This window comes from Alligator mississippiensis, chromosome 5 (genome assembly GCF_030867095.1).
Source record: "Alligator mississippiensis isolate rAllMis1 chromosome 5, rAllMis1, whole genome shotgun sequence".
NCBI classification, from domain to species: domain Eukaryota; kingdom Metazoa; phylum Chordata; order Crocodylia; family Alligatoridae; genus Alligator; species Alligator mississippiensis.
Genome location: NC_081828.1, coordinates 140,656,439 through 140,668,346, shown reverse-complemented (window position 1 = coordinate 140,668,346; position 11,908 = coordinate 140,656,439). Strand labels below are relative to the sequence as shown.

At 42.5% G+C, this 11,908-nt stretch overlaps 1 protein-coding gene across 1 annotated transcript; it reads right to left on the bottom strand.

Moving 5' to 3' along the window:
• Positions 1-4,890: 4,890 nt before the first annotated feature.
• On the bottom strand, positions 4,891-10,685 carry RPL14 (ribosomal protein L14). Its single transcript, XM_006278327.4, has 6 exons — positions 10,601-10,685; positions 10,312-10,413; positions 8,143-8,237; positions 6,509-6,608; positions 5,750-5,803; positions 4,891-4,999 (listed from the first exon to the last, which is right to left on the bottom strand). The coding sequence occupies exons 1-6, from the start codon at positions 10,601-10,603 to the stop codon at positions 4,934-4,936; spliced, it is 420 nt and encodes a 139-aa protein (XP_006278389.1). The 5' UTR covers positions 10,604-10,685; the 3' UTR covers positions 4,891-4,933.
• Between the last annotated feature and the right edge of the window lie 1,223 nt (positions 10,686-11,908).

The following is an 11,908-nucleotide window of genomic DNA, read 5'->3' as shown; positions in this document are numbered from 1 at the left end:
TTGAAATGAGTTAAGAGATTCAGGTGTCATATTAGTGTACAAGCTGTGCTTCGAAAAGGGCATTTTAAAAGCTTGATAATATAACCTTAACTATGTACATTTAAGTTTTACTGACTTAACCTTTTGCAGTTTAATTTCTGTTCAAGTGTTCAATCACACAGGCAATACATAGGTAGGAATGACAGAGTATTCTAAAGACAGGCACAACTACTCATAGACACAACTATCAATATAGGAAATAGGGCAAGTCCAAGTTCTTCATCTAAAAGTATGTTTCCCGTATCACTATAAGAGCTTCAGTTTTCATCCTGTTTACTCTCAGAAGACCCCAAGGTAGGGAAGTGATATTCATACCTTTTTTATACATGTGAAAATGGGGCAAAAATACCTTAAGTCACAGATCCTTCAAGTATTTAACTCACCTTGAAATCAATGAGTCTTAAGCAGCTTTTGAAAATCAATGTTTAAAGGTCTTGCTCAAGGTCATATAGGAAGACAAATGGAAGGGCACTGAATGGGTTCCAGAATAGGACATTCTTCCCCTCACTCTGTGGCAGGACCCTGCTGATAGCTGTTTCTACACGTTAACCAGACAGACTTCAGAAAGCATTCGAAATGACTAGCTCAGTTATATTCCTATTAAAATAGGAGAAAACTACTTAACCTTAACTAATTTTGCCTGCAACTTCCATCAGTAATATGTTCCAATACAGAAGCCACTGAAGAAATTCTTAAGATAAGGATTTGCCGCCTATTGTTACAGACATCTGGAAAACATTTTATAATTTGAGACATTTCTTCCAACAAGCAGGAAATCCTGCTTTAAAATAATTTATTTTAATCTCATTTTACATTTGTATTTCTGCTTAGTTTTCTTTAATAATCATTCTCCTCGAATAACCATTAAAATATCCTTTGCACCTATATATTAAATCACTGTGGGATGAATTTTCAAAGGTGCTCAGGTCCTTAGATATGCACATAGGAGCCTAATGGATCTGTAAGCGTATAAATAAGTTAGGTGCTCAACTCCTAGAAAAACCAAATCCTTATAGGCTTGCGGGGGGATGTCAACCTCTTTTCTTTCTTTTTTTTTTTTTTTAATTGGTACCTCTCTTCTCCCACTTCATTTTTATTCATAGACTGGAAGACAAAACAAGCTATCCCATTTTTTTAATTCCAATTTCTCAGCTGACTGAGTTAATCCAACTGAAGAAAGTATTGTCTATACCTGCTAGCTGAACTGAAACAAAGACAGACAAACTCAGTATTGCCATTTAGAAAAATGCAATGATACCAGCATCTGTTGGTACCGTCAAGATTTAAAAAAAGTAATACTTAAAAGCTTAACCTCTAAAGTTTAAGTTCCCCTGCTTGTATATACAAGTAAAATACAGCACTAATACACAAAAAAGATTTTTATGTAGTTCATATTTAAATAATGTTAATACATTGGTAGATAAAAGGATCTTCATAGGTTTATTTAAAAGGAATCAATGCTATTCTTTTTTTTATATGGGGCCAATCCTATTCCAGCTATTAGGCACCTGAGCGTGGTGGAATAGGATCATGGTTAAGTCCATGAAAAAAACAAAAATATACTTGTCTTTATAACATCTTAGCCTTACACCAAGTCAAAAAAAGCAGGGAAGTACAATACATTCACCTCTGAGATTAACAGGGTTTTTCTTAGGGACTTCGAGATCACGCCCTATTCTATTAGGCCCTTGTGCGCACCAACTCCTGTTCAAAGAACAACTATGCATCTGTCCTGCCAGAAGATACTACTAGAATGTTTAAGTACTCCAGGCCCCATATGCTTCTTACAAACTTAGGGGCAAGAAGTATAGAACAAAAAGTATAGAACATTTTGAGCAAAAATTGTTTTTGGCTGAGCCTTTAGTGTGATAACTAGATATAGGATGTTTACACATGGACTTTTCCTGTGTGTGCAGGTTCAGAACTTTGACTAAAACACTATTTGTATCAATACAGTTGCAAATATGCATGCTTTATTATATAGATTCATATTTGAAGGGTTAGTGCATATTAATGCATAAAAGCATATATTTGCATTTTAAAGGAAAATACACAATTTTTTCAAAGACCCCCCCCCCCACAATCTTGTACTTCATGGTGCCCACTTTTTATGTATAGTTGATCCTGGCCATCCATACATAATTTCCTCAGGCTTTATAGTAATTTTTCACTGATACTGGGAGAAAGTTTTATTTGAGTCACTGTAAATGAGAGTACAGATGACTAGCCATTATACAGCTGAAAAACTACTAGTATCACACGTGTGATATTAAGCATGTCTAGGCTTGCCTATTGGTGCCTTTATTCAGATTCCCTTGCTCCTCAGCAGATACCAACACAGTGGTTTCCCCTTCTGGGTTTCTATCCCTTCAGAGCTGAGGGAGGGGCTGCTCTTCTCCCTTGGGCCTTCTTCAGGTCACCTGGCTTAAAGGCATGCTGATATAATTTGATGTAGTCTGGTATACACCTGACACTAAAGTTTTACTACAGCAGCAACCTCAGTTAAGAGGTACAGACTGCCTCAGTAGGGAATATGCAGTGCTGCTTATGCAGGATTTTTGTTTTTATAAACTAAAGCAGAGAGGTTTTCAATTGGTACTGTCTATATACGTCTAATAATGCCACAAAGCAAACCTAGAAAAAGTAGATAACTACAGCAAGGGAAGCCTGCAACTGAAGCTTTTACAACCAATGATAAAATATTTTGTCAATGATGCAAGAAGCAAGTTCCACGTGAGAAATAATTCCAGATTCAGCAACACACTAAGACTAGTAACCACTTACTTGCTAAGCAAAGCAAAAGTAAAACTGAACAAAACTAGTCCTTTCCATGCAAAAGCTTTGTTCTCTCAAGAGTCCTGAGGCTGCTGCACTTGTTCTGTAGAACCTAATAATTTTGCTACTGACCTCTGCATAACAATAGTATGCACCAGTACTCTACATTAAATTACCGAACAAATCATGCAACGGTATGCTTTGTGAATGCTTCTTTACGTTTAGTGTGGCTTAACTCCACTGCCAGCAGTGAAAAGAAATTGCAAAAATTGAAGAAATTGAAAAGAGATCTGCTCGCAGATATTGCCCCCTATATGCTGAAAACAGTAATAGCACTGCTTCATCTATACCTACTGCACTTCACCTGTGGTACATATACTCAATCAGCTGACTAAACAGACTTGAGGTGCCAGCTGTCAATAATCATTTCAAGTAAGAAAAGTGATTTTAAAAGGCAACATTGAGGATGCAGCACAACATGTCATGGTAAGGGTGGACAAAATTTGGAATAGATTTGCAAGGGAGGTGGTGCTCTCCCCTACCTTGGGGGTCTTTAAGAGAAGGCTGGATAGGCATCTGGCTGGGGTCATCTGATCCCAGCACTCTTTCCTGCCTAGGCAGGAGGTCAGACTCGATGATCTGTTGAGGTCCCTCCTGACTCTAGCATCTAGGAATCCATGAAAAGGGTGGCATGTCTGACGTGCCTATGCCATCAGAGCCTATACTGACACATTGGAGAACTTGGAAAATACGTCTGTTTTTAACACTTAGTATTTTGAGGTGGTAAAAAAATATTATCAGCAGTTTTCACACCAGCAGGCAACTTCCATCTATGCTGCACAAATGACTTTTGACAAGTCCTAGTTAGGAGGGAGCTTGCAACGGTTGAGACATTTTTCTCATCTACAACAGGCAATCAAAGAACTTGAAACATGGGGTTTTTTATACAATTTCCTTGGATAAGTCTTAACTTTGCTCTGCATGGCACAGAACAAGTGAGAAAGAAGCTGAAAAATTTGCAAGAGGAACTCTGGACATGAAGCACTTTGAGCTGCAAAGAATTACTTGAACAGTACTGGTTTGGAACTACCAGAACAAAATACCAACCTTGCTGGCCCATTTTCAAGTTTCCCCTGTAATATCTGAGGACAGTGAGAGGTATCTTTCTCAGTTTAACGAACTTATCCTGTGAAATGCCACAAATGCCGGGGCAGGGGGCTGGACTCCATGATCCTCTGGGGTCCCTTCCAGCCCAAATGTCTATGAAATCTATGAAATGACCATGGGAAAACTTGGGGGAAAGTACTAGATATGTACTATGAATCAAATTATTGTGCAAATAAAAGGATATAGTATGAGGATATCCTAAAGTGTACACACATTTTGGACAACATTTTTACTAGTTACTCACTTACTAATGTGATTTCTTCAGTCTCTAAGTTCTGAGAATATATAATAAAATTTAAAAGGACATATTTTGATTAAGTGCATTCTTAGAGTATATATATATATTAGGCATTTTTATGCATATTAATCTACACCTAAGTGATAATATTACAAAAAAGGAAGTAGAACACCACCACCAAGACTCTCTTAGCTTCCAAACCCAGGAAAATTGCTTCAAAAACAGCAGTTACATATACTTTTATGTCCTGATATTTTTTCTGAATAAGAGTAGTCTACTCCAATTTTCTCACTGAACATCAGTGTTAAAAAAAAAAAAACAAACAACAACTACCAGTAGCTTCATTTGCTCTACATGATTCCCACAGCAAACTGATCTAAATATAATTTAAGATTTCAATTGCTAGTTCCAATTTGAGTGTATGTAAATACCTAGTGAATACAGAATGTGCGCAATAATGGCAAATCACAACCATAACTCAGGTCTCATTGTTGGTTAAAGGCCTGCAAGCGAGGTTCTGTATACTCAACTCCTACTGAAGGAAATGGCTCAAACATTTAGTGAACACTGGAAATTAACCAAGCTATACACCTTAGATGTTTACTGTAAAACTTACCGTTTTAATATTTCTAACAGTCAGTAGCTAAAAACAATACAAAGACAGACAAGCATTTGGGATATACTAAACTGGACTTTTATTTCATCAATGACAGTTTAGGAGGCTTTTTTGGAAGTTTGCTTCTGGAGCTTCTTGATTTCATGCTTGATGATTCTGTTCCTCTGTAAAGAAATAGTTTTACAACATCAACTGTAGTGAAAGCAACCAACAGAACAATCTATGTACATTTGCTATTAACAAAGGTTTCTGAAATGTCAGTTATAATCTTTCTGGCATAATCATCCTTTGTTAGGCAGAAGACATGAGAGACTCTACTCAACATGACACTCTCAATGACTTTGATCAATACTTTACAGTTCAATACAGTTGTCAGAGAAGGAACAGCACTGTCACACTTCTTGTGATGTAAATCACTGTCCTCTGTAGTCTGACATAAGGGGCCTCTACAAGACAAAGGACAATGCAATCAAAGAAGGTAGTTGAGCCTTCAAGATGCCTCTGGGCCTCCACAAGATGAAGGATAGCACAAGCTATCCAGAAATCATGACCTCCACAAGGAAAGATCAATACAACCTATCAGGGAAGTCAGGCCTCTAAGAGACCTCTAAGGCAGCCAAGTTTAGGACAGTGCAACACACCAAAATTGTGGAAGCCCCCTCCAGAAGCTTGTGGGGCTCCATACTGCAAAGAACAATCCAACACATCAAGAAAGCTGGACCTCCAAGAGCCATGCTACTGTCACTGTAGTTAGATGTACCGTATGTAAATATTTGGGATCCTTTTTTCTATTTTATTTTAAGTTATGTAACTGTGGTTTGTATTTTTAACACTGGGACATAGCCCAAAAAACCATGACTGTCCTGCGAATTCTAGACTAGTCTGTTGCCTTACCTATGCTTTTCATAACTTACCATTTTCTTTGCTTTCATGACCTTGTAACGATCAAAGTCTGTCATCTTGGCTTTCTGTTGAAGGAAAAAATTCAACAATTAAATGGTAACTCCTAAGAGTTAAATGATTCAGCAGTTTGAAGTGAACTTAATGCTTTTCAACCTAAGGCTTCAAAGATATTTTTCCCCCCACACCAAATTATTCACTGAAATTGTGTTCGGAAATATCCTCTCCACAACTCTTTAAGTTTAGTTTTACATTGCATTTGCTGGAAAATGCTTTCTGTGACCGAATAAACAGAATGAAGACTGTAGAAACAGCAAAACAAAAAATAAATAAATACTGCACTGAGAACCAATATTTCAAGTAATTACAGCTTTTACAACTTCTAAAACTTAGTGCTTTCGTGTCTGGTAGACTTATTTTACATTTTGAATTCATGCGTCTTTTTTAAATAATCTGAGAAGTTTTAGGTCACATCTATATTACAGGTTCTTGACAGAACTTGGGTTCTTCCTGTAATTTAAGGAGTCCATCCCATATCCCCACAGATGTGGGAACACTCCTCTGCTCTGCCTAGACAGCAACACCAGCTCTGCAAGCAACAGAAAAGCCATCAGAAAGCAACTCTATTAGTCCACACTTTCTGGCAACTGCCACAGCCTCTTTAATAGCTTGTCCCTCCTAGGGTGCATAGTATACATCTAGCTACAAGTCATGGCAGTAGAAGGGCTTTTAAAGTATGCATGCCCTGAATTAATCTCTAGATGCAGCAGTACCTTTTCTCTGGCTTCAATCTTCTTTGCCCATCTTGTACCTGCCCATTTTTCATTGATATTTTCCTTCTCCCAGGCGGTCCTCACATGCTTCTGACGAGCACTATATTTAAAACAGATGAATCCACATTATGTATTTTCCCACATGGAAATCAACACCTTAAGGAGTTGCAACTACTTTCAAACAGAAGAGAATTTAATCACCAAATACAGACTACTGACTACTATTCATATGACTTTAGTCCACAGAAGTATCAACTAAAAGCTTATTGAAATCTTAACAAGCATACTCGTGTACATCTTCATTTTGTCATCTTGTCAGTTAACTGGGACCGAAAGAATGAGCTCTTTAAAAAGAATCCTATCCTTTTTACTTTTTTTTTTTTTAACATTTAGAAAGCCAGGAATTTTGAGATTTAAGGTATGCAATTATCAGCATAACTACTCCCAGGGTAGAAATAACATCACCAAATTAAGTGGATCAGCCGAGCCAGGGCACATTACAGCAGAAGCCATCTGCTTCACTGGGTGAATACACATCTCCCGTTCATGCTACAGGACAATAGGTGACGTACTCCTAGGGCTTGAGGGGCCCAGTGCTGTGCACCTCAGGAATTTCTGTGAAGGACGGGGCCCCTCGAGCCTGTGAGCATCTACCTAACCTTCCCTGCTTACCAAGACATGCCCCAGAGATCTGAGGGGTACATTTCAGTAACCAGGGAAACCTCAACTGTCTCTGCTTACCAAAGAAAGCTGCAGAGTTCCCAAGAGGGCAAATCTCAATAAGCAAGGAAAGCCAAGCAGGCCTTCCCAGGGCTTGAGTGACCCGATCCTGCATAGAATTCCTAGCATGTGCAGGATTGGGGCCTCAAACCCCTAGAGAACCTGCTTCAGGCTGCCTGCGCTTCTGCAATGCAAATAGGTATCTGCCCCTGAGTAGCAACCCAAATTGACCACACCTAATCACAGCCACTATTTGTGGCATGACAAGGGATATGGACATGTCTGCTTGGCCTTTGTACCACCATAAACATTTCATGGCATCACAAATAAAATCAAACAGCAATGTCTGTTTCCACTCTCAGTAAATCCCAACAGCAATTATTATACAGAGAAGCTCAAGAGAAGACCCGAGTTCAGCCGTTGCAAGTATTGCAAATAGAGGAGAGAAGTGATATCTGGGGTATCCAGTACCATCCATTCATTATGCAGCCTTAGACAGCTGCTTGTAAGTTATAACAAACAAACAAAAAAGTCACATCACATCTCCCCATAGTAAGCTCTCAAAGACACTGTAGTAATATAGAATATACACTGCTTAAATCTGATTTACCTCCATGTACTTTGGGGCATTGCAAATCAATAATGCTGGCAATACATCTAATGTTCAATTCTGATGGTATGGTCAGATGAGTTTTAGCTGCATGTCATTATTATAGCATCTTCATACAGTTTTTATTATATGAATCAATTAAGTCTAAAATTTAAATCCTCAGAACTTCATAAAAGTAAATATGTAACTTTAATCTCTCATTCCATTATTAAAACCCTACCAAATTACGTAAATAGTTTCAACTAGCTTCAGATTAATTCAGAAACAGCATTTCTGAGACACTACAAGATGACAGACAACTTACCTGTGTGGGAATTTGAGAACAAAATCAGTCAGCTGCATGCACTTGAAGGGCATAGCCTGCCTTCTGACACCAGTGCAGGGGCCATCAACTAGCGCCTGAAATAAAGCCAATTATTTGTTTACTTTAAAAAAAAACAACTAACACATCTCCCAATTCCAAAGAGAAACTTTCAATTGATATCTGATCCACCAATAGGAAAACACTGTTTTAAAGGCAAAGTATGCAGTATAGTTGTAACACTAAAAGACAAACTGTGGCATATAACCCAAACTTTATGGGAAGATCAGATAGCATTTAAAGCATTGTTTTCCCAATTTGAAAGGGGAGAGGTCTCTTAGCAGAGGGATAAAACTACCTCATGTCCTTCCCCCACATCATCCTGCGAGCCTAAAACTGAACAGACCTCCTGGGTAATGTAATCCCAGCACCTACAATCACATCATTTATTCTTCATAAACATACCAAGCTCGGTCTGAAGTCTACCTAGATGCTTTGCCCAACTACAACAGAAAGGGGGTTCCCATAACCCAACTTCCCTAATAGTTCCAGGCTTTCATTCAATTCCCAACCTAAAATTATGGTCAGTTCATATGAATTTGTTGTTGCATCAACACTGCAGTTTCATTTAAATACCCATTATCCCGTGTGCTTGCTTCCCTCACATATTTATGGAAAGCAGCAAGCACAACCCCCTCTCAGCCTTTGTTTTTTGCTGGACTAAAAATACAATCTTTTTCTGCTGGATAGCACAGAAAAGTTCTCAAATGTTATGTTTTCTCTCCACCCCCATGGGTTACAGGAGTTAGGGATACAGTCTCTGCATCAGAACATTCTAGATCTTAAACGCTGGAGGCTGCAAATGGGGGAGGAACAGTGGGGAAAAAACCCGATCAGACCTAGTTCACTCTCCCTTTCAGCACCCACTCTCTGCCCCTATGTGATACTGTGTGTGCCTATTTAATGTGCCAAAGAGATTGTGGGCATAGACCCACCAAGGAATACTACACAGTCCCCTTAGAAAGGGAGGCCACTACAGGCATATCAGCTGATTTCTTGGGACAAGTGATAAAAGGAAGACAGAAAAGGAAATGAGGTTACAGGTTCATAACACAGGAGCTGGAAGGGGACACTGAGCAGAACACACTGCGCCCGAGTCGAGGGAGCCTGCAGGTGGTGATCAGTGAAACTCTGCCAAAAGCAATGAATACAGGAGTGACAGAAAGATGGCCAAAGACTCGCCCGTGTTTCCCCAGACCAGAGCCTCCTTCCTGGTCTGGTAGATTGGCAGATTGTCCAGAGCCAGGAGGCAGTCGACCAAGGAGTCCCAAGTTCGTGTGACAGGCCTATTTGGTGTGCCACAGAGTCACAGGCTCATCACAAAAAAACTGTAAGTTTCATTTAATAAGGGAGGCCACTGCAGACACCAGAACTGATTATGTGGGACAAAAACGCACACAAGAGGAGGAAGAAGGTCATAGGTTAATAACAAGGGAACTAGAAGGAGACACCAAGGACAGCGCACTGGCCAGCACCCGCTTCCCCTGAACAAGTTGAGGGAGCATGTGGGTGCCAACCCGTGAAACAGTGTTTCTGTACGACCTAGGCCTTTTGACGTGTCTTTGGAAAACATGGACCTAAGCCCACTAAATAAAAACTTTAAGTTTCCCTTGGCAACGCAGCCATTAAGGGTGCATCACTGATTCCTTGGGACAAATAACGTAACAGGGATGGGAGTGAGGGTCATAAGTTTATAATGAGTGCACCAAAGGGGGACACCAAGCATTGAATGCCAGATGGCACACACTGGCCCTTGAATGAGCCCAAGGAGTCAGTGGACACTGCCCAGTGAAATTGCCCAGAGACACAAATGGATGAGGGATGGGGCTTGGATGGACTTAGGGCCCGGCCCAGGGCGAGACCATTCTTATGCTTGTACATCACTACCAAGCGCAGGTCGCGCTGGGGCAAGTGACAACGGCTGCATCTCCACGACAGCTCTGCATGCACTGGATGGGATGTTTATGTCCCAGAGACACTGTGATGAAGTGAACGGAAAACGCACGGAGGGCGAGGCCCCCTCCCCCTCACAGCGGGTCCGCGCCGCCCGGGCCTTGCAGAGTCTCCAGAACAAAGACGCGCGGCAGAGCGGTGCGGGGGCGCGGCGCTCACCCGGTTCTGGTCGATGACATCCACGATGGCCACGAGGCGGCCGGCATGCGGCCCGAACGACACGTAGGCCACGCGGCCGATCTCCACGAAGCGCTTGAACACCTGCGGCGGGGAAGGGGGCATGAGGCGCTGCAGACACACACCACCCCACCGCACCCCGCCAGCCGACCACCCCTCCCCCAGCCCGGGACCCTCCCCGCTTCCCCTGAGGGCCCGTGCGGCGCCCCAGCTCCCTCGCGGCCCCGCAGTGAGGAAGCCGTTAGCGGAGAAGGCTGCGGCGCGCGCTCACCATGATGGCCGCCCGGGAGCAAAAGGGACGCGCTGCCTTCCGCCGCGCTCAGATACCGCTTCCGGGGCCGCATTGCGCCTGCGTACTGGAGAGAGGGGGGGGCAGGGCTAATGCCCGCCCTCCGCCGGCGCATGCGCCTTTAGGTAGTGAGGGCAGCGGGAGGGAGAGGATAGGCCGGAAGCTGAGCTGCGCTGTGCGCATGCGCAGCACGCCCACAGTCTGTGGTGGCGTGGAGGGATTTTGTCTTTACCGATGGGGTGTAGGGCGCATGCGCCTGGCCCGGCGCGAAAACGTCGCCTCTGCTGCGCGTGCGCGCGGGGCTGTGGCGTGCTGAAGGCCAGGACAGCCGTCAATACAGGGCACCAGGGTGGGGGCCGGGCAGGCGTTGGCTGCTTGGCGACGTCTGCCAGCTTGGGCTTTCTATGCACCTTTGAACGATGCTTGGTTCTGCAGAGCTCCCACCCTTGCTTTTCAGTCTTCACGTCTCCCTACCGACTCCTTTTGCTTTTATCCACCAGCTTACCCAGCGCCACTCTAAACTTGCTTGTCTGGGGCCTAGAAAAGGAAGAGCTCCAAGCCAGTGCAGGAGGAGAAGTGGAAGGTTCCCCAAACCACTGGGGCTCCCCATCCAGTACGTCCGTGAGTGCTGAGCCCTACGTGGTGAGGATCAGCATGCTCCACCTTGCTGCATTGTTGATACTTGCTTTTCATTTTCTATCATTTCACAAATATTTCAATGGACCGCGATGCTGCCGACATGGAGATGGCTGGAAGGAAAGCTCAGGAAGACTATAATGGAGAAGCCCTGGATCTTTCTGTTGTAAAACAGAGTCTTTATGGGATGGCCACATCACAAGCTTGTGACCAAGAAGGTGAGGATGCTCCAAAGAGTGGTTTCCAGAGCAAAGATGACATTGGTCTCTTGGATCGTGCAAGCTTGACTGGGGATCAGAGGAGGGACATCCTAGCCATTCAGTGATTGCTGCCTTCTGATTTTCAGTTCCCTAAAAGGCTGTTGGGTTTAGGGGCTAGTCAGAAGTATCATCACTGCAGTGTGCAGCTCCTTCAAGAGTATATGTTTGCATGTTACTCCCAGTATCTGGACAGTGTTTTCTGTGGGCTGTCCTTTATGTTCAACAGCATCAAAGATACAGTTTTGGTTTCCACTCTCTTGAGAGACTGGTCCAACAGCAAGAAAATCCTTGGGAGACACAGCAGATCCAAAGATCACATTCATGCTGTAGCAAAGACAGATGAATCTGTTGCATATGAGCAGAAGAAAAGGTTGACGGCACACAGTCAGCATGC

Excerpts from the sequence above, each read along its gene's own strand:
- RPL14 (XM_006278327.4), bottom strand. Across the intron at positions 8,238-10,311 it reads ATGTCATCGACCAGAACCGG|GCGCTAGTTGATGGCCCCTG; the intron begins GTGAGCGCCGCG and ends GCTTTATTTCAG. Across the intron at positions 6,609-8,142 it reads GTTCTCAAATTCCCACACAG|TGCTCGTCAGAAGCATGTGA; the intron begins GTAAGTTGTCTG and ends TTTTAAATATAG.